A 23,657-nucleotide genomic window follows, 5' to 3' on the forward strand; every position below is an offset into this window, starting at 1 on the left:
GCGCCAAAACGGAAAAGGAGAAAGAGAGGGGGGAGGCATGTTAGGAGAGAGCATGAAAGATGGAAGGTAAGGAGCTTAGAATTGAGGGTAGGAACACTGAATGTGGGAACATTGACTGGCAGAGCGAGAGAGTTAGCAGGTATGATGGAAAGAAGGAAGTTGGACATTTCGTGTGTGCAGGAGACGAGGTGGAAAGGAAGCAAGGCCAAGAACATTGGAGATGGATGCAAGTTGTTTTATTATGGAGTTGATGGAAAGAGAAATGGTGTTGGTATTGTTTTGAGGGGAGAGTTGGTCAACAGTGTGATTGATGTGAAGAGGGTTTCAGATAGAGTGATAGGCATGAAGTTGGAGATTCAAGGAGGGGTAATCAATGTTGTGTATGCGTACACCCCACAGGCTGGATGTGAGAATGAAGAGAAAGAGTCTTTCTTGGAAAAGATGGATGAAGTGGTAGAAAGTATACCGAGGGAGGAGCGCGTGCTGATAGGAGCAGATTTCAACGGACATGTTGGCGAGGGAAACAGAGGAGATGAGGACGTGATGGGCAGATATGGTGTAAGAGAGAGAAATGTGGAAGGGCAAATGGTGGTTGATTTTTCAAAGAGGGTGAATTTGGCAATAGTCAATACATACTTTGAGAAGAAAGAGCAGCACAAGGTGACGTTTAAGAGTGGAGGAAGATCTACACAGGTGGACTACATACTCTGCAGAAGGCGTAACCTGAAGGAGATTGGAGACTGTAAAGTGATGGCAGGGGAGAGTGTAGCTAGACAACATCGAGTGGTTGTGTGCAGGATGAGCTTGAAAGTGAAAAAGAGGAAACGTGAAATAGTGGAGCCGAAGATTAAGTGGTGGAAACTAAAAGAGGTTGAACATCAGAAGGAGTTTAGGGAAGGAATGAGATGAGCATTGAGTGGTCATGGAAGTCTGCCAGAAGATTAGAATACTACTGCTGTACTAGTAAGAGAGGCAGCAAGGAAGGTGCTAGGGTGGTCATCGGGAAGGAGGAAGGAAGACAAGGAGACATGGTGGTGGAACAAAGAAGTGCAGGAAATTATAAAAGAGAAGAGGCTAGCAAAGAAGAATTGGGATGATCAGAGAGACAAGGAAAGCAGGCGGTTATACAGAGAGACGAGACAGAAGGCAAAAAGAGCAGTAGCGAAGGAGAAAGCAGATGCATACCAGGAGTTGTACGAAAGACTGGAGACCAAAGAAGGAGAGGAAGACCTGTACAGACTAGCTAGGCAGAGAAACAGGGAAGTGAGGGATGTACAGCAGGTAAGAGTGATTAAAGATGTAAATGGAAATGTGCTGACAAACAAAGAGATTGTATTAAGAAGGGGGAAAGAGTACTTTGAGGATTTATTAAATGAGGAGAACCCAAGAGAGAAAAGGTCAGATTCGTTGGAGATAGCAAATCAGGAAGCAGAGTTGGTTAGTAAGGATGAGGTGAGGGCAGCCATGAAAAGAATGAAGACTGGGAAAGCAGTCGGACCAGATGGTATCCCGATTGAGGCTTGGAGATGTTTGGGTGAGATGGCTGTAGAGTTCCTAATGAGATTGTTTAATAAGATCCTAGAGAATGAGCAAATGCCAAATGAATGGAGAAAGAGAGTGCTAGTCCCAATATACAAGAATAAGGGAGATGTACAGAGCTGCAGTAATTACAGAGGAATAAAATTGATGAGCCACGCCATGAAGCTATGGGAAAGGGTATTGGAGGCAAGATTGAGAAGAGATGTAGCAATCTGTGAACAGCAGTACGGTTTTATGCCAAGGAAGAGCACATCGGATGCAATTTTTGCTTTAAGAATGTGTAGTATTGGACCAGGTGGGTGGAGCACAGAAGCACGGCAGGCCAGAACTGAGTTCTCAATTAACTATTTATTGTTAGCTTTTCAGCCTTTTATCACTTCCCAGCCACGCACGCGCGCGCGCACACACACACACACACACACACACACACGTGTTCTGGTTGGGGAGAGCTCCCTTTCTCTGCTCTCCTCTCCTTTTAAACGGCGTGGTCACTGGGGAAGACACACAAACACAGGTTAATCCCCATCAGGAGCAATGATTCCACCACTTACCTTCTCTGACTCCGCCCTCCATTCACAGACCAATGCTTGGCCACGCCCCCGCTGCCACATACCCCCACCACCCGACTCAGGCCGGGGAGCCGTCCGGCCTGTAGCCGACTCCCCCCCCCCTTGACGGGAGAGGAAATCCACCATGACCATCTGTGCCCCCGGCCTGTGGACCACCTTGAACTTAAATGGTTGGAGTGCCAGATACCAACGGGTGATCCGTGCGTTGGCATCCTTCATGCGGTGGAGCCACTGCAGGGGCGCGTGGTCCAAACAGAGGGTGAAAGGGCGCCCCAGCAGGTAGTAGCGGAGGGCGAGGACCACCCATTTGATGGCGAGGCACTCCTTTTCGATCGTGCTGTACCTGCCCTCGCGGACCAACAGCTTCCAGCTGATGTACAGCACTGGGTGGTCCTCCCCCCCACCTCCTGAGACAGAACAGCCCCCAGCCCTCTGTCCAACGCATCCGTCTGCAAAATAAAGGGGAGAGAAAAGTCAGGGGAGTGTAACAGTGGCCCCCCACACAGTGCAGCCTTTACCTTAGAGAAAGCCTGCTGGCATTGCTCCGTCCACTGGACCGGATCTGGTGCCCCCTTTTTAGTGAGATCAGTCAGCGGGCTGGTGACGTCCGAATAATTAGGTATAAACAGAGGTGGGTAGAGTAGCCAAAAATTGTACTCAAGTAAGAGTATTGTTACTTTAGAATAATATTACTCAAGTAAAAGTAAAAAGTAGTCATCCAATTAATTACTTGAGTAAGAGTAAAAAGTACTAAGTGAAAAAACTACTCAAGTACTGAGTAACTGCTGAGTAACTTTGTTTATTGATCAGGATGTCATAACAGGCAGAGATTTCATATATATTTCACACAAACTGTGTGTGTAGTTCTGTGTATTAACAATAACAACAAGAAGCTCAAGGCAGTCTGCACATAAACCATAACACTGTGTGCGCGTGCATGTTCACTCCATGAAGTGACTGTTCAGCTTTAACAGCAGCTGAACATCACACGTAATATCTCCTCGTACGAAAAAGACTGGAAATAATCCTGTAAGATGCGATCAACGATGTTAATCCTTTCATCTCCCAAAAAGTTGTTTACTGGCTCCATCTCGCAGAGGAGTTAGCAAGTGGAAGTAACAAGCAAAAAGGTTGCTAACTAGCTGCCAGCGCCCAGCTTGGCTGGGTGGTGGTGGGGATTGCTAGCAAGCGGTCAAGCTAACAAGCTAATGCCCTTCCTTTTGTGAACAAGCACTTGTAGACAAATAATAAAACAAATCTCACAGAAAAAAACACCTAAAGTCTTCACAAATCCCTCTAATCCACAACAAATACAGTAGCTTGAAAAATGGAGATTTCACAAACAATATGTTATGCATTTTCAGTGTTTCCCACAGACCAGGTAGCAATTTGTGGTGCTCCACTGTGCCGATGAGGGAATCGTGCGTGGTGGTGTCATGGCGGTTGGTGGAGTTGGTCATTGGGGTGTATGCAAAGTATTTGCAGCGGGCAGTGTTCAAACACACAGTATTTTTCTTCAGAGTCACCTGCTGGGACTATTTTAAAGCTAGAAGAAGCATGTGAGGTTATTCAGTTCAATCTAAATTCTTTTAAGTTCTTTAAGAGAAGACAGCTAAAACAATTTTTACCAGAACCCTGCCTGGTTTCATTCCTCGACCCAACTTTGCATTACAGGGCAGGCCATTAGTTTGCTGGGCTTGATGTTGGTGGAAAACCTGTCTTTTAAATTTATGAAAATTACTCACCAAAATTGAAGTTAAAGTTTAGTTTTTACTAGAGATGCGCCGATTGCAATTTTTTGGGCCGATTCCGATTTTCCATGGAGTGTGATTTGCCGATACCGATTTTGGCCGATTCCGATTTCATTTTTTTTTTCAAACCACTTCACAGCACACACAAAGACTATTTTCTTTTTATCTTTTCTTTAATAGAACATTCTGCCAGATTTTCAGTAATAAATTTTCAACACCTCAAAGGTTGAAAACAAACAAAAAGACATTGTTCTTTGTAAAATCTTTCTTCATGTTTGGTATTAACATATTAATTCCTGAAATAGGAAATTCACACAAACATTTTTTCTTTTCCCATCCAATATCTGGCACAAAAACAACTTCCCCCTCATATATTATTTGCCTACTGCTTTGGAACACACTTTCATAAGCCTATTTAGATCTGAAAACTTATGCCTTATAGAACAACCCATTTCTTCATTCAGTATCAAAATACAAAAATAATTTCCAGTCATACTTATACAACCCTGATTCCAAAAAAGTTGGGACAAAGTACAAATTGTAAATAAAAACGGAATGCAATGATGTGGAAGTTTCAAAATTCCATATTTTATTCAGAATAGAACATAGATGACATATCAACTGTTTAAACTGAGAAAATGTATCATTTAAAGAGAAAAATTAGGTGATTTTAAATTTCATGACAACACCACATCTCAAAAAAGTTGGGACAAGGCCATGTTTACCACTGTGAGACATCCCCTTTTCTCTTTACAACAGTCTGTAAATGTCTGGGGACTGAGGAGACAAGTTGCTCAAGTTTAGGGATAGGAATGTTAACCTATTCTTGTCTAATGTAGGATTCTAGTTGCTCAACTGTCTTAGGTAATTTTTGTCATATCTTCCGTTTTATGATGCGCCAAATGTTTTCTATGGGTGAAAGATCTGGACTGCAGGCTGGCCAGTTCAGTACCCGGACCCTTCTTCTACGCAGCCATGATGCTGTAATTGATGCAGTATGTGGTTTGGCATTGTCATGTTGGAAAATACAAGGTCTTCCCTGAAAGAGACGTCGTCTGGATGGGAGCATATGTTGCTCTAGAACCTGGATATACCTTTCAGCATTGATGGGGTCTTTCCAGATGTGATGCTCCCATCCAGACGACGTCTCTTTCAGGGAAGACCTTGCATTTTCCAACATGACAATGCCAAACCATATACTGCATCAATTACAGCATCATGGCTGCGTAGAAGAAGGGTCCGGGTACTGAACTGGCCAGCCTGCAGTCCAGATCTTTCACCTATAGAAAACATTTGGCGCATCATAAAACAGAAGATACAACAAAAAAGACCTAAGACAGTTGAGCAACTAGAATCCTACATTAGACAAGAATGGGTTAACTTTCCTATCCCTAAACTTGAGCAACTTGTCTCCTCAGTCCCCAGATGTTTACAGACTGTTGTAAAGAGAAAAGGGGATGTCTCACAGTGGTAAACATGGCCTTGTCCCAACTTTTTTGAGATGTGGTGTTGTCATGAGATTTAAAATCACCTAATTTTTCTCTTTAAATGATATATTTTCTCAGTTTAAACATTTGATATGTCATCTATGTTCTATTCTGAATAAAATATGGAATTTTGAAACTTCCACATCATTGCATTCCATTTTTATTTACAATTTGTACTTTGTCCCAACTTTTTTGGAATCGGGGTTGTAGTTGCTTAGCTAACTTTTCACATACTATGTAGGTTTCCCAAAAATAAAGACATGAAAAAGCAGTGGGAGACAGCTGTGCAACGGGAAGGGTTTTCTGCTACTCCATCATCCATGCTCTGCAGTGAACACTTCAGAATGGAGGATTTTGACAGAACAGGTCAGACAGTCAGGATCAGAGAGGGAGCTGTTCCTTCAGTCTTCAGTTTCCCAGCTCATCTCCACCGGGTAGGTGTATAGTTATAAGCAGTGAGAATTAGATAATACAGTGCCACACTATGATGAACGTTTTTGAACGTATGATGAATGTTTTTAACCTTTCTGAATGTGAAGGTATCAGTGATGTATTTTGTTTTGGTATGACGTTAGAACCTGGCCGAACTCAGTTTGGCGGTCATTCAGCTCACTTTATTCAACGAGAGTAGGTCTGTGTGGTGACTCAGTAAATAAAACAGTACATTTTTATTTTCATTCACTATTTCCAGTTTTTCCACTATTTCCATCATTTATCATATTCAGTCTTGTAGGTTGGTTATTGTGGCCTCAGGTTTTGGTAGCTTGCTACGGTATGCTGACTGATTAGCTTACCTGAGCTATCTATCGCGTATCTGTCGCTAGTTTGCAGTGTACAGGGTATTTCGCACACTATTTATAACCATCACATTAAAAGTTATATGTGTTGTTTTGATGCCTGTTTGTTTCCCAAATATATACGTGTGTGTCTTAATGGGTGAATAAAAGGCATCGAGTCAAATATTATTGTAGAAAGCGGCTTTATGAAGTTCAGTCCATTTACTTGCATTGGTTTACAGGGAAGATTTGCCACATCCAATATGGCGGACACTCTGACGTATCCCAGCAACGGGCTACCAGCTCAATGTGGCGTCTATGTTTATATGTCTATGGTTTCGCCAATCACACAGATCCAAGCCGCCACGCACGCCCACACACAAAATTCCCACGGCAAGAGCAGTCCAGGTGGAAAAGGGCACGGAAGCAGAAGAAAAATGGCAGAGACAGCATCCAGCGTTTCTCATCAAGCTGAAGAGGGCACACCCCTGGCCACACATACAAACCATGTTCACTCTCCAAACAACAAAAAATAATAGTTATGTTATGCGGTGTCACATGTGTCTCCCCAAACCAGTGGACGTTTCAGCTTATAAAAACTCAAATGTCGAATTTGAGGAAACACATTGTGGTAAGTAGGCTGTATGCTTTTGGCTGTCTTCGTAGGCAGACGTTAGCCCTGTTGTAACATCATAAATAACTGTAAAATACATTGTTTTGTGGAAATGTATTGACGCACTGCGGCCTCAGACGTAGGGTTACCACCTGTGTCTGACAAAAATCCTGGACATTTCGACCATCCAATCGACCTTTTTGCTTGTAAGCAATGGCGCCCTTCGCACATCTAACCCAAGACAAAAATCGCCCTTCTACGCTGAAATTGTATTGCTCTAATTAGTAAAAATGACGCTTTTGCTAGTTATTTGTTTAGTTAATTGCTTTACATAATATATTTCCAACAGTTTTTGGTTGTGGACACCTGGGGGCAGTAGTGGGCACAGGTAAAAGGGGAATACATAATTAAGTTCTGTTTGTTTGCTTATGTGGAATAAAAATAAATAATCTAATTTTTCATTGTATCTAAGAATACCTGAATGTAACAATGTAAGGTGTAGTGTCAAACAGCTTACCTGATTGCTTAGAGTGTGGTGTGTGCTTTGCTTGTGCTTGCCTGTGCCTGTGCTGCTCTTGGCTAAACAAATACATAGGAGGACATGTAACTGATATAACTGGACACATACAGTACATACAGGAGTATGTACTACACTACACTATTTCATTTAATTCACCAAAACCTTACCCAATCTTCCATTTATATTTGGTGTTTTTCTTTGCTGCTGCTATGAGTCCTGGCTGATTTTCAATGAATGTCTTGAACTCAGTACAGGACAACTGAAAGTTTAGCCTGACTTGAAGTTCAGCCTTCACCATTGCAACAGATAGTCTGTTTCTTTTATCAGTCCAAGCATCCTCCATTGCCCCTTTTCCACCAAAGCAGTTCCAGGGCTGGTTCGGGGCCAGTGCTTAGTTTGGAACCGGGTTTTCTGTTTCCACTGACAAAGAACTGGCTCTGAGGCCAGAAACACCGGTTCCAGGCTAGCACCAACTCTCTGCTGGGCCAGAGGAAAGAACCGCTTACGTCAGCAGGGGGGGCGGAGTTGTTAAGACCAACAACAACAACAAGACCACGAAAGGTCGCCATTTTTAAGTGACGAGAAGCAGCAGCTGTACAAACGCGAAGTCATCCATTATTATTATTATTATTATTGTTGTTATTGCTGCTGCTTCTTCCGTGTTGTTTTTGCTTTGATATTCGCGCCAAGGTTTATGTAAACGTAGTGCCGTAACTGACGTATACAGCGACGTAAGTGATGTATACAGCGACGTAATGACGTATTCAGCGACGTAATGACGTGGCTCCGCTTAGCACGCCGAGCTATGGAAAAGCAAACTGGTTCTCAGCTGGCTCGCAAGTTGAAATACACATTTTGCCCATCATGTACAAAAAACCGGGACATTCAGTGTCCCGGATTTTTTTTTTTTTCCGGGACAGACCATGAAAATCCGGGACAGGTGGCAACACTACGACAGCAACACACACACACCAGAGAACCAAGAAATACAACTACAAAAAATCTTCCTAACAATCACTTTTTATTAGTGGCGGCTGCTGGTTTTTAAAACAGGGGAAGCCCATTTTATTCATCGTAAAACCTGTAGGCCGGATATCAAAGCATAGAAAGGTGTGCCCCATTAGCATAGTGAACTAGACAACCCTACCTAGTGGCAGAAAGTATTTTTGCTTGTACATTTCATGTTATAGTCTGGCTTGCTAGGCTAGTGCCTCATATCCTTAATCAAAAATAACAAACATCCAAAAATCACTGGCTATTCAACGAAGAGCCTTGAACAATCATACCCTGATATGCAACACAGAGTCTTTAACACAACACCCAGCTGTGCAACACATCCTTGAACATCTTCTGCAACACAGTCCGGAAATTCATAACCAGGTAGGCTATGCAACACACAGAACCTTGAATATTATACCCAGGTATAACCCATAACACAGAGCCCACCATTCTCTTAACATTATTGAACAATATACACACTTCAGATTCATGAACATTATATGATGCACACTATTTATGCACAAATTCTGCCCTCCGCTCCTTTTCCAGAAAATGGTCTGTGACCCTGTCATACCAGCTGGTTGTGCTTTCCAGAGACTTCACCAATTTCTGTTAGCAGCTAGCACTGCAGATCCCAATAAGGCTCAAGCTAGCCTACAACCAGATTGAACTACAAATGAAATAAACGAGTGACTTCACGAATGATCAAACTGATAGAATGGATGAAAGTTAACGGAGCACAACGAGTAATATTTACATTTATTTACAGAGTATTGTACAGAGACATCAATGAGAAAAACCGTTTATATGAAAAGAAATTCGAACAGCACTTTGGCACACGACTGCACTCATTCAACATCCGCTAGGGACTGATCATACTTCCGTGTTCCTCGCCGACGCCGAAGTACAGAGCCCGCCCTCCTCACTACCTCCAATAATCCTTCATCAGCCCGGCTTCTTGCCCCTCCCACTGTCTCGTTTAGTCCCAGAGAAGCCCGGCTTCCCTGGAAGTGACGATTTTGTCGATTTTAACCAATAACAACTAGCCGAAATTGGCTGTTCAGAGCCTTCTCATAGACTGCAACGGAAACCCGGCTGCCAGCGCATAGAGCCCATTGAAATAGGTTACAGCCAGTGTTGCCAGATTGGGCTGTTTTAAGTGCATTTTGGCGGGTTTTGAACATATTTTGGCTGGAAAACGTCAGCAGTATCTGGCAACGCTGGTTACAGCCTGGCAGCAAAGGTGATTCTCGTAGCGAACTGCAAGTTCGTCAGACATCACTCAAATAAGTTACAGGATAGTTATGAACGTAAATACAATCTTGGGCATATATTATGTTATGCAAGTTATTGTTTTAATGAGAATTCAACGTCATAGATGCCGCAGTTTGGGGAGAGAATTTTAGGGGAAGCTTGGCTTCCCTTGTTGTCTCTGAGAAATCGCCCCTGCTTTTTATTGATGTGAAACCAAAAAATGCTCATGAAAATAAGGTTGCTCGCCTAATGTCAGCTCCTCAATAGCGTTACAGTTGTACATGGCTCTGGTCAAAAACTGGGAATGGAAGACTGGTGAAAACTTACTAAATAACAAAACCAGGGTTTCCCATACATAGACCATTGTGTTGCGCAGCGCCACACAATCAGACTCGCGATTTAAAAAAAAAAAAGTATATATATATATATATATATATATATATATATATATATATATATTCCATTGCGTATCATTCCGTTCATTCATAGTGCTCTTTCTTCTCGTTCGCGCGCACACACCCACACACAGAGAGAGGCGTGTACGAGATCTTGCATGTGACGTCACAGCCGATCCAGATTGTGACAGACGCCATCGTCAGTCAAACGCCATATTTCCGCCTTCTACTTCTGCTTCTACCTTTTCTTCTGGAAAACCCTACTATATACAATTCTACTACAACGGCTGCGGCTACAAGCTCTCCCTACCTGTGCACGTTTTTTTGTGTGTATTTTTGCGTGTTGTTCATCTGTATCGGACTTCAATATCCACTACAACTGTATGGACTTACTGGACATTGGTTTCCAGCAGAAAATGATGGTTTGTAGCGATTTCCATCGCGTGCACAACATTCCGGACGAGATAGCGAGACCAGCGGGGTCTCTGTTGATTGTTATCGGAAGCAAAGCGAAGGAGGCGGCGTCGGGAGCGGAAGCAAAAGCGAGGCTGCAGGCAGAGCCAGCCTGTTGACTAAGCTCAGAAAACAGCCACTCAAATCTCCACTGCTAAGCCTCTACCTCTCCAATGCCAGATCCATGGTAAACAAGACGGACGATTTGGAATTACAGCTGGAATTACCTTATTCTATTCTATAATCGGCTGGTCAGTGCAGTACTAGTAATACTTAAGTGACTTACCCGACCAATGAGGATTGTTATTTTCTTGTTTACAAGATGCCACATCTGAGGGCGGCTGACAAATCCTGAATTTCTGTAAAGATAACTGTCCAGAGATTTATAAGCACGCAGTGCTTCACCACTGAACAGCGAGGGAAAGTTAATGAGGTAATTATACACGTCTGGGTATTCCGCTGGCAGTTCAAAATCCACTGACACGGTCGTGAAAACTACGTCCGGTAAGCCATAAGGGTCACTAATCTGTAGGTCGTTTATTTTAGACATATATCTAACTATCTGTTCATTAGAAAAATGAGCCGTGTAGTCCGTCGGTTGAAATTGATCCATTCTGTACACGAGTGCAGCAGTATTCAGCTGTGTTTTTTACCGACAAGATGGTGGCTGTTAACTTTCCGGTCACGTGACTGCAAGATCTCTATACCCGGACTGCAAGTAGGCCTGTTAGGCTAATTAAAAATAACGCAGCCTTCCCGATTCGCCTTCCGACCCCTTATTTTAAAAGGTAGCCTACGTCGTGCTCGTGATGAGCTTTATCATAGCCTTCTTGGCTTACAGGAAACGGACATCCCTGAGTCAGGCTATAAACCAATTTTGATGCAGACAGTAGCAGCTTGACGCGAGGAACCGGCCTTATTGCATTATCCTGTTTATCCCGCTTCAGCAATGACTTCCCTTACGATAGGGCACTTGAGTTTTTTTTCACAAAGCCACGCAGAATTAAATGTTCTGATAGGGCATGCAGGCTTTGCACCAATTAGGGTAATGCTTTTTCATTATTGTTAGTTGCCTTGGTGTTACCTTAAGTGGTTTCTTACATCTAATTATGATATTTTATTATTATTATTTTGTTACATTATACTATTTATTTCCTTTTAGTATTGGTTGAGGTAAGTGTTGAGTTCAAAATTAAAAATAAAAACCTCCAGCTTGTTTTTTGCAATTAATTCCTTGAATGTCAACTAAAGAATGATTGAAAGATTGCCACCAAAAAGGCAAAAAACTAAGGTAAAAACCAGAGATGCACCAATTGACCGACTGCCGATCGGAATCGGCCGATTTTCACGTGATCGTCCATGACCGGTGACCGGCCGGTCAAAATTAAAATATGCCGATTTTCTGCCGATCAAAACTTGTGTATCACATAGAGATGAAAGTGGAAATACTCGTAATTCACAACTAAAAAGACTGCAGCTACACTGGCAGCTTGAACATGCTTTCTAGTGCGATTGTGTTGCGCTTGCGCAGAACAGTGTCAGTCCTGCGCGCCTAACGAGCTCCGGCGCACGCGCCGTTAACAAAAAAAATTCACTATATTTGGATATATTATATATCCAAATATAGTGATTTTTTTTTTTTGCCAGATATTGGATGTGAAAAGAAGAAAATGTTTGTGGTTGTGTGAATTTCCCATTACAGGAATTAATACGTTAGCCTATTACCAAACATCTAGTTACGGTAGATTTGTACAAAGAGAGAAAGAAAAAAATGTCACTTTGTTTGTTTTACAGCCTTGGTTGCACTTAATTCCATTGGAAATTACTCTACAAATACACATTTGACAAAGATGATAGAATGGCTATGGTACAACCCCGATTCCAAAAAAGTTGGGACAAAGTACAAATTGTAAATAAAAATGGAATGCAATAATTTACAAATCTCAAAAACTGATATTGTATTCACAATAGAACATAGACAACATATTAATGTCAAAAGTGAGACATTTTGAAATGTCATGTCAAATACTGACTCATTTGAAATTTAATGACAGCAACACATCTCAAAAAAGTTGGGACAGGGGCAATAAGAGGCTGGAAAAGTTAAAGGTACAAAAAAGGAACAGCTGGAGGACCAAATTGCAACTCATTAGGTCAATTGGCAATAGGTCATTAACATGACTGGGTATAAAAAGAGCATCTTGGAGTGGCAGTGGCTCTCAGAAGTAAAGATGGGAAGAGGATCACCAATCCCCCTAATTCTGCGCCGACAAATAGTGGAGCAATATCAGAAAGAACTCAGAATTAGGGGGATTGGTGATCCTCTTCCCATCTTTACTTCTGAGAGTCGCTGCCACTCCAAGATGATCTTTTTATACCCAGTCATGTTAATGACCTATTGCCAGTTGACTTAATGAGTTGCAATTTGGTCCTCCAGCTGTTCCTTTTTTGTACCTTTAACTTTTCCAGCCTCTTATTGCCCCTGTCCCAACTTTTTTGAGATGTGTTGCTGTCATGAAATTTCAAATGAGCCAATATTTGGCATGAAATTTCAAAATGTCTCACTTTTGACATTTGATATGTTGTCTATGTTCTATTGTGAATACAATATCAGTTTTTGAGATTTGTAAATTATTGCATTCCATTTTTATTTACAATTTGTACTTTGTCCCAACTTTTTTGGAAACGGGGTTGTAACAACAATCAGCGTAGTTACGAAGGAAATACTTCGTTGTTTGGAGACAGGTTTCACCGAGCGGCTATTATGCGCGAGACTTCATATTAGCCACAAAGTTAGAAAAATCTGTTCGTAAAATTACGTTATAATGACCAAATACAATGAAAAGTATTTTTCCAGTCTCACCTGTGAAAGGTAATCCCATGTGATCTCGTTTGGACGGTAAACCTGTTGGTACAGTCAAACGCAGCACATGAATGAGGCATCTTTATTCTCGGCTACTGTCTAGACACTATACCAGAGACGGCTGAAGAATCTCCACTTTGCCACATCCAATATGGCAGCGAGGATGACGTATGATTCTACGCAGAAGGCGGCGTCTATGGTTATATGTCTATGGGTGAAACGGAATTAAACCATAGCTCCTCCCACAATGGCTCTGGCTGCTACATTTGATTGGTGAGATGCGGTCATGTGACAGAGCCTCTGCTGGAAGTCTCGACAAAACATAAACAGGCCACGCATCGCACGGATCAATAAAAATAAAAATAAAGTAGTGAGTAACAAGCAGAATATAGCCCAGTGTAACGGAGTAAAAGTACCGCTTCTTCTTCACAAATATACTCAAGTAAAAGTAAAAAGTATGCTGCATTAAAACTACTCTTACAAGTACAATTCATCCAAAAAGTTACTCAAGTAAATGTAACGGAGTAAATGTAGCGCGTTACTACCCACCTCTGGGTATAAACCTACGATAGTAGCCAGCCAGCCCCAGGAACTGTCTCACCCCCTTTTTGGTCTTGGGCCTTGGGCAGGCCACAATCACTGCTGTCTTACTAATTTGGGAACGCACCTGCCCATTGCCCAAGTGGAAACCTAGATACCGTACTTCCACCTGCCCAATCACACACTTCTTCGGGTTGGCTGTGAGACCCGCTCACCTCAGCGACCTAAGGACGGCCCTTAGATGTTCCACGTGCTGCAGCCAATCATTACTATAAATAATAATGTCATCCAAGTAGGCGGCCACGTAGGTGGCATGGGGGCGGAGGACCCTATCCATAAGCCGCTGGAATGTAGCGGTCGTCCCAAACAGCCCAAAAGGAAGTGTGCCAAACTGGTGTAAGCCAAACAGTGTGGAAAAGGCCGTTTTCTCTCGGCATAGCGGAGTCAAGGAGATCTGCCAATATCCCTTTGTCAAATCCAGTGTCAAATAAAAACGAGCCGTGCCTAGTCGATCAAGCAACTCGTCAATACAAGGCATTGGGTACACGTCAAACTTAGACACCGCATTGACTTTCCTATACTCCATGCAGAACCGGACCGACCCGTCGGCCTTGGGAATCAAGACCACCGGGCTGCTCCAGTCACTGTGGGACTCCTCGACGATGCCCATTTCGAGCATGGCCTCGAGCTCTTCCCGAACCACCTTTTTTTGTGTTCTGGCAGTCTGTAAGGGTGGCTGCGCACTACTACCCCTGGGGGCGTCTCAATGTGGTGTTCTATGAGGTGGGTGTGGCCGGGCAGCAGTGAGAACACATCAGAAAATTCTGTTTGCAACTGGGCGACCTCCGTGACCTGGGTCAGGGAGAGGTGGTCTCCACATAGGACCGGAGCAGTGGGCGATGTCAATTTCCCTTTTTGAACCTCCGGCCCCAGCTCCGCCTTCTCTGGAACCACCGACACCAACGCCACGGGGACCTCCTCATTCCAAAGTTTTAGTAGGTTGAGGTAGTATATCTGTAACACCCCACTCCTGTCCATTCGCCTCACTTCATAGTCGACGTCCCGGACTCGCCGTGTGACCTCAAAGGGTCCTTGCCACCTGGTGATCAATTTAGAGCTCGACGTGGACAACAACACGAGTACTTTTTCTCCCGGTGTGAATTCCCTAAGGCACGTGCCCCTGTCGTACAGATGGACTTGACATTCTTGGGCCTGCCGCAAATTCTCCAGGGTTAGGTGCGTGAGTGTGTGGAGTTTGGCACGCAGGTCAATAACATATTGAATTTCGTTTTTACTGGTTGAAGGTCCCTCCTCCAAATTTTCCCGTAGCACATCCAGAATGCCACGCGGCTTACGCCCGTATAGTAATTCGAATGGGGAGAACCCCGTGGAGGCTTGTGGGACCTTTGGCACTGCAAATAACAGGGGCTCGAGCCATTTATCCCAGTTGCGTGCATCCTTGCTTACGAATTTTCTAATTATGTTTTTGAGGGTGCAATTAAACCATTCGACTAAGCCATCCGTTTGTGGGTGATAAACGCTGGTGCGGATAGGCTTAATTCCCAGTAACCCATACAGTTTGCACAGTGTACGTGACATAAATGTAGTGCCTTGGTCAGTCAGAATCTCTTTGGGGATTCCAACCCGGGAGAAGAGTGCTTCAGCAATACTCCATGCTGAGATATTGTGAAGAGGCACTGCTTCCGGATATCGCGTTGCATAGTCTACCAGAACTAAAATAAAGTGATATCCTCGTGTTGACCCATCTAATGGCCCAACAAGATCCATCCCAATTCTTTCAAATGGGGTCTCAATTAATGGCAGAGGGTGCAAAGGCGCTTTTGGGATGGCCACGGGATTTACTAACTGGCATTCACGGCATGCCGTACACCACCTACGGACATCGCCGCGAATCCCTGGCCAATAGAACCGGGCCATTATTCGGGCTAGTGTCTTGTCCTGCCCTAAGTGTCCAGCCATGGGATTAAACTGAGCTCTTTGGGATTAAAAGTTGGGTTATTTGTTCCTTAGTCTGAGTGTCCTGCGTCACTCGGTATAATCTATCCTTAATAATGAAAAAATAGGGGAAGGACGGGGTGGCGTTTGGCTGGAGCGTTTGACCATCGATTACTCTCACTTGCTGCAGAGTCTTGTCTCGTGACTGCTCTAGTGGGAAATCCACGAGGGAATCCCCAAGACAGGGAGGAGGAGCTCGCTGCTCCTCACTCTGACACGGTGATGACGTAGACGGCTCTGTGACAGCTGTTCCCACCAATGCCACTCCGGGACCTCCCCGCTGAACTATGGCAGGCCCCACTCTTCACTAAGTGTGTAATTAATTCCTGAAATCCTGGCCAATCAGTCCCCAAAATTATCGAGTGGGTAAGGCGAGGATTAACCGCCACCTGTACTCTAAATTTCTCCCCTTGAAACAGAATGTGGACCGACACTAAAGGGTAGTTGTGAACATCCCTGTGCACACACAACACCTTCACCAATTGTGCTCTTCCCAATGCCCTGCCTTGCACCAGGCTTTCGTGGATTGAGGTCTGATTACAGCCGGAGTCCACCAAAGCCTGATACGTATCCCCTTGGATACTCACCAGTATGCGATACGCTCCGGCCCGATCGAGGGTGGTCTCCAGCGCGTCAGGGATCCAGACCACCGCACCCACCTCCATCGCCGAGCACTGATGCTGGAGGTGCCCCGGTTCTCCGCAGCGGCAGCATACCAGCCCAGGCTCTCTCTCTGCACTGGAGTTCCGGAGATCACTCACCTGAGGGGGGGAAGACACAGACACGGAAGTAGGAAACGGTAGGACACTGTGGGTGCAGCGGGCCAGCTGGGGTGGAGCCGGCCCCCGCCTCCGCGGTGGGGGAATGGGGCGAGGAACAGAAGGGGGGAGAGAGAGAGGAGAGAAGGGGAGACACGCTGTCCTGCCATCGGAATGGCCATCATATGGTCCTCTGCCAGCTTGATGGCCTGATCCAGCAATGCCGGGCGATGGCACTGGACCCACTCCACAGTTCCTTCCGGAAGTCAGGTGACTAATTGCTCCAGCACCACCAGATCAATGATTACGTTGGCATTGCAGTTGTCGGCCCTCAGCCAGCACCGGCAGGCATCCCAGAGTTGCTGGCCAAATGCGAAAGGCCAGCCAACCTTCTCCAGGCGCAGCGCGCGGAAGCGCTGCTGCTGCTGCTCCAGGGTGCGACCCACGCACTGGAGGATGGCCCTGCGGAGGTCCGCATAGACCAGCTGGCTGTCGGCGGGGAGCTATAGCGTGGCCAGCTGCGCCTCGCCCGTTAGAAGGGGGAGGAGGCGTGCCGCGCGCTGTTCCACCAGCCAACCCCCGCCTCGGCTGCCTGCTTGAAAAGAGCAAGGAAGGCTTCGGGGTCGTCCTGCGGACCCATCTTCGTTAGGGTGAGGTGGGGAGGGTTCATGGCGGTGGTGATCAGGGCCCCCACCGCCGCGAGCAGGTGCCGGAACGCCTGGCGATCTTCCTGTTGCGCCAGCACCAGGGCTTCGAAGCGTTGTTCTTACTCCTTCCGGAGGGCGATCAGCACCTGGTGCTGGCTCTGTTGGGCCGTGGCGAGGGCATGGACCAGTTCCTGGAAGGGGGAGGACTCCATGTGGCCGTTCCCTTCTGCACTTTCCCGGGTTTTGGCACCACTGTAGTATTGGACCAGGTGGGTGAAGCACAGAAGCACGGCAGGCCAGAACTGAGTTCTCAATGAACTATTTATTGTTAGTTTTTCAGCCTTTTATCACTTCCCAGTCACACGCGCGCACACACACACACAAGTGTTCTGGTTGGGGAGAGCTCCCTTTCTCTGCTCTCCTCTCCTTTTAAAGGGCGCGGTCACTGGGTGAATCCCCATCAGGTGCAATGATTCCACCACTTACCTTCCCTGACTCCACCCTCCATTCACAGACTGATGCTTGGCCACGCCCCTGCTGCCACAGAATGTTAATGGAGAAGTACAGAGAAGGCCAGAGAAAGCTAAGTTGTGTGTTTGTAGGAGAAGGCATACGATAGAGTGCTGAGAGATGAGTTATGGTATTGTATGAGAAAGAGTGGAGTGAATGAGAAGTATATTAGAGTGGTGCAAGACATGTATGAGAACAGTGAAACAGCAGTGAGGTGTGCAGTTGGAACAACTGAATGATTCAAGGTGAAGGTGGGACTCCATCAAGGATCTGCTTTGAGTCCTTTTTTGTTTGCCATAGTGATGGATAGCTTGACGGACGAAGTGAGTCACCATGGAACATGATGTTTGCGGATGATACTGTGATATGTGGTGAAAGTAGAAAGGAGGTTGAGTTGGGTTTGGAGAGATGGAGGTATGCATTGGAACGAAGAGGAATGAAGATGAGCAGTAGCAAAACTGAATACATGTGCATGAATGAGAATGGGGATGAGAGTGTAGTGAAGATGCAAGGAGTAGACGTAAAGAAAGTTGGTGAATTCAAGTACCTGGGGTCAACTGTGCAGGAAAATGCAGGCAGGGTGGAGCAGTTGGAGAAGGATTTCAGGAGTCATTTGTGACAGGAAAGTCCCAGCAAAAGTGAAAGGTAAGATGTATAAGACAGTAGTGAGACCAGCTGTGATGTATGGATTGGAGACAGTACCCTTAACGAAGAGACAGGAGGCAAAGTTGGAGGTGGCGGAGTTGAGGATGTTAAGGTTTGTGATGGGAGTGACAAAGTTGGACAGGATAAGGAATGAGCACATCAGAGGGACAGCACATATGGAGAGCTTGGGAATTAAGCTAAGAGAGATGAGACTGATATTGTATGGGCACATCCTGAGAAGAGATGCAGAGCATGTGGGAAGGAGAATGTTGAGGATGGAGCTGCCAGGCACACGAAAACGAGGAAGGCCAAAGAGGAGATACATGGATGTGGTGAGAGAGGACATGAAAGTGGCAGATGTGGTAGAGAAGGATGCGGAAGACAGGGGGTCATTCCATGCCAAATCAACAAATATCTGACAAATTTATGCTTGACCATCTCAGATTTCAATGAAATTTAAAGGGCTCAGAGATACTATTAAAAGAAGTTAATCCCCAAAATTTGAGCTTCCTATCTCCAACGGTTTCAGAGATACAGGCATTTGAATTTTTCGATTTTTTTTGCATTTTGCTCAAAACATACATATTTTAAAGTGTAATATAATCTTTATTATGCAAGATAGAAACCTAAAATTTTGCACAGAGAGACTCAATGTCTTGTACTACAAGCTTCAACTTAGAATTTCAATGGTCATTGTATATTAGATGGTGATTTTAACAAGGAAATTAAAAAGACAAATTTGCATTTTTTGCATTTTTAATTCATTCTGGAAGCTTGCCTGTGGCAGTAATGCTTAAACTAAGAATGTTATTCAAATCTACCCAGAAATTTCTACCAATTTCAGTTTTACCAAGTCTCCACTATTCCTAGTTTGTCTGTAATAGGGTTTTGAAATTCGCCGATTTCTAAGCAAGAAATCCAATGTGGGATAGCAGTTAGGAACTTGTAAATTTTTTCAGTAATCCCCAAGACCCATATTTTATATTTCCAAATTTTTGTTCTGTGTCTCTCAAGTATTTTTAAACTACAGGGGTTTAAAAAAATCCATTTTCACCAAATTCAAATTTTTGATATATTTTCATATAACTGATATTTGAGGGTTAATAAATGCTTCAATAAGGCTCAAGTAGGTTAGGAGACATGTTTCTTCCTCAATTTTAAATAAAATTTCAATTAATGCTCAGTATTAATTATTTGTAAATTGATTTTAATCTAAGACTGTGTAACATTAGCAATCAATGACCAGCTATTGTGTACCAGTCAACAGCCAGCCTTATCAATATCAACACAGCACAATAGGTGACCTTTGATACCAGAACAGGTGGCTCATATCTTATAGTTTTAGAGTCTGTAAACTGCATACTTGTTCAGATAACATTATATTGCTTGGATTATATTAAATACATTGTAATACAGAGCACTGAGAAAATTTACCAATGTTATTAACTGAATGTGTTTGCACGGATTGGATATTTTGAATAGTTGACTAGGGAATTTAATTGTAGTTACTTTCAATTTGAGATCACTATAAATGAGTTTGTTCTTAGACATCTAGAAATGGCTGAACTTCCTCCCTGTTCTATAGGAATTGGACTAAAGAAAGATTCTGACTGCCATAAACTAACATACAACAGAAATTGTAAGTTAAAGACACTGGTACACAATAGCTGGTCATTGATTGCTAATGTTACACAGTCTTAGATTAAAATCAATTTACAAATAATTAATACTGAGCATTAATTGAAATTTTATTTAAAATTGAGGAAGAAACATGTCTCCTAACCTACTTGAGCTTTATTGAAGCATTTATTAACCCTCAAATATCAGTTATATGAAAATATATCAAAAATTCGAATTTGGTGAAAATGGATTTTTTAAACCCCTGTAGTTTAAAAATACTTGAGAGACACAGAACAAAAATTTGGAAATATAAAATATGGGTCTTGGGGATTACTGAAAAAAATTTACAAGTTCCTAACTGCTATCCCACATTGGATTTCTTGCTACTGAAAATGGCATGTTTTAGAAATCGGCGAATTTCAAAACCCTATTACAGACAAACTAGGAACAGTGGAGACTTGGTAAAACTGAAATTGGTAGATATTTCTGTGTAGATTTGAATAACATTCTTAGTTTAAGCATTACTGCCACAGGCAAGCTTCCAGAATGAATTAAAAATGCAAAAAATGCAAATTTGTCTTTTTAATTTCCTTGTTAAAATCACCATCTAATATACAATGACCATTGAAATTCTAAGTTGAAGCTTGTAGTACAAGACATTGAGTCTCTCTGTGCAAAATTTTAGGTTTCTATCTTGCATAATAAAGATTATATTACACTTTGAAATATGTATGTTTTGAGCAAAATGCAAAAAAAATCGAAAAATTCAAATGCCTATATCTCTGAAACTATTGGTGATAGGAAGCTCAAGTTTTGGGGATTAACTTCTTTTAATAGTATCTCTGAGCCCTCCAAATTTCATTGAAATCTGAGATGTTCGAGCATAACCTCTTGTTGATTTGGCATGCACTGACCCAGGGAGCAAAGGAGATGAAAGATCCGCTGTGGCGACCCCTAATTGGGAGCAGCCAAAAGAAGAAGAAGATGAGCAGCAAGATTTCAATTTCTAGATGCATTCCTTCTGTTTAACTTGAAAAAAGTATAGGAAAGAAATCCATTGCTGTGCGGTTATAACCCCATTTGCTACAGCTGTGCATAAGTGAAACCCATCCATTATCTATATCGCTTATCTATCAGGGTTGCAGGGGAAGCTGGAGCCAATCCCAGCTGACATTGGACGAGAGGTGGGGTACAACCTGGACAGGTTGCCAATCTATTGTGGAGCTCATGAGTGAAATATTTGATGGAAATTATGTATGTTTCTGAGCTTTCAGTGCTTTCTCTTCTCACAGTGGGAAACACTGAAAAACCCAACAGTGTGGTTGGATGCAGCAACCCAGATATTCTTCTCTCTGTCTCTTGCATTTGGCGGCCTGATTGCATTTTCCAGCTATAACCCACAAAAGTAAGCTAATGTTGTATATCATGCAGGAAAGTATGCTCTCTACAATCTGTTGCACTTGAGCCAACAACAAATGCTTACATAACTTATAACACATGCATTGTAATGCTGTAATATACTTCATGTCAGTGTCATAGAACAGACCTGGGGTGGGTTTCCCAAAAGCCTCTTAACGCTAAGAGCCTCTTAACTAGGAGAGTGAGTGTTCATTGTGCTGCTCACTCTACCATTTAACAATGATCTTTGTGTTGCGATGCTTTTGGGAAACCCACCCCTGATCTGCAGAGACAAAAATGTACAGAAAATATGATAATCTGTGGATCTAAATAAAGAATTTCTAGCCTAAAACAGGAGTTTAATAATTTACCAGTGTATTTTAAAACTAAATTATTGCAAAGTCTAATCGTAAAACAACAGTAGCAACATACTTTGAACAAATACAATTAAATATTTTTTCCCCCAGAAACAACTGTGAGAGAGATGCTCTTATAGTTGGCTGCATCAACAGTGCCACCTCAATCTATGCATCAATTCCCATTTTTTCCATCCTAGGATTTAAAGCACTCTCAGGTTATAATGACTGTGTAAACAGGTAAGCACTGCACTAAATGATGTAGGACAAAGTTATATTTGCTTATATTTGCTTATATATTTGCAAAATTATATTCATGGTATATTTGCTTGTTTCTTGTTTTCACAGTAATATCCTGGACTTGACAAATGCTTTTAATATTGCTGATACGAATATAACAGTGGAAAATTATGAGGATTGGTTAAAGCATCTTAATAGTACAGCTCCAGGTATGGTGCAGAAACTTAATCTGAAGGAATGCAATCTCCAAGAATTGCTTGATCAGGTATGATCACACATAATAATAATGGGTTCCATCAACAACTGCAGAGGCAACCAGTATAAAACTGAGTGATATATATGTAAGAAATAAAATGCCTTGCTGTTGTGGGATAATAATCCACAATGAGGAAGTATGATGTGGCCTGACGTAGCATGGCCAAAAGTGTTTCATTACCCTTATCGAGGACTTTCACTGATGTCACAGATTTTTGTGTATCACGCAATGTCCGCCATATTGCTGGGCAAACAAAGAAACAGCCGCGACAGTTCATAATGAAAATCAAGATGACTGCAGTTAGTACAATCTCTCTTAAACAATTAAAATTTTATTTTATACCAGCAGATCGTGTTACATCGAAAAGCAGACATCACAGATCCATGTAATTTACCCACAAATGTATTCATTTATTATTTATTCTGCACACTGTTCTCTCTCTCTCTCTCTCTCTCTCTCTCTCTCTCATAGATCATCTCATTATCTCTAGCCACTTTATCCTGTTCTACAGGGTCACAGGCAAGCTGGAGCCTATCCCAGCTGACTACAGGTGAAAGGCAGGATACACCCTGGACAAGTCGCCAGGTCATCACTGGGTTAAATGCAGAGGAGGAATTTCGCTGTGCTTGAGTTTACATGTGAAAAGCGTTAGTCAAACCAGCTACCGAATTTGGGACACTATGACATCCTGAACTATTCAGTATTTTGGACTTCTAAATACACCATAGCTGCTAAAGGCTTACAAAAGTATAGATGCTACCAATATTTCGAGGCAGGTTTCATGCCAGAATGTTATGGGAAATTCCCGATAAAGAAAAATACCTTATTATGACAAAGGCAAGCTCAAATGTGGACTGCTAATAGTAATAAACAGGCCAGGGCATAGATCTAGCATATTTTATGGTGTTTAGTCGAGTCTACATTATCAGTACATAACAAATATGTTGCTAGTTGAGCCAAGCATTAGGTCTAATAAAATATATCACATCCAAAGCCCACATCCAGATCTACAATTTAATGTTGCACAGAGCTTTCACACTAACCTGATATAAAATGTTCTCCACACACACAGGGATGCTTTATCATCCAGTCTTCCCATTTAACTACAGCTCACCATTTTTATTGTCTTTCTGGGTTCGCCAGGAAATGGTGTAACGTTAAACCAGGTTTATCTCCACATCTGTTATTACATCCAAAAGCACTACAGGTCTCTGGCATTGTTCTTTTAGATGTAACTTCTACAAGTTTAACACCTTGTAATTTTGAAAGAAAAACTGGGAAGCACAGTCTTTTATCCAGAAGATTCTCCCATGGTGAAAATGTACTGCCTAGCCTATTACAAAGTGCTGACATATAAGACTCCTTCCATAAATGTTAAACAAATGGCTTCTCAGAGAAAACTTCACTACACTAATGAATATAGTTGTTTCTTTGTAAAATAATTTTCCTTTT

The 23,657-nt window shown here is 42.9% G+C and overlaps 1 protein-coding gene across 2 annotated transcripts in view; it reads left to right on the forward strand.

The window, feature by feature from the left end:
• The window catches only part of slc6a18 (solute carrier family 6 member 18), a 41,644-nt gene that overhangs the window by 10,834 nt on the left and 7,153 nt on the right, over window positions 1–23,657 (forward strand). For both annotated transcript variants that reach the window (XM_060921776.1, XM_060921777.1), the window contains exons 6-8: window positions 21,248–21,360; window positions 21,821–21,949; window positions 22,058–22,214. In XM_060921776.1, coding sequence (XP_060777759.1) covers window positions 21,248–21,360; window positions 21,821–21,949; window positions 22,058–22,214 — 399 coding nt within the window. The remainder of the gene's footprint in view (window positions 1–21,247; window positions 21,361–21,820; window positions 21,950–22,057; window positions 22,215–23,657) is intronic.

Source organism: Neoarius graeffei, chromosome 5 (genome assembly GCF_027579695.1).
Source record: "Neoarius graeffei isolate fNeoGra1 chromosome 5, fNeoGra1.pri, whole genome shotgun sequence".
NCBI lineage: Eukaryota > Metazoa > Chordata > Actinopteri > Siluriformes > Ariidae > Neoarius > Neoarius graeffei.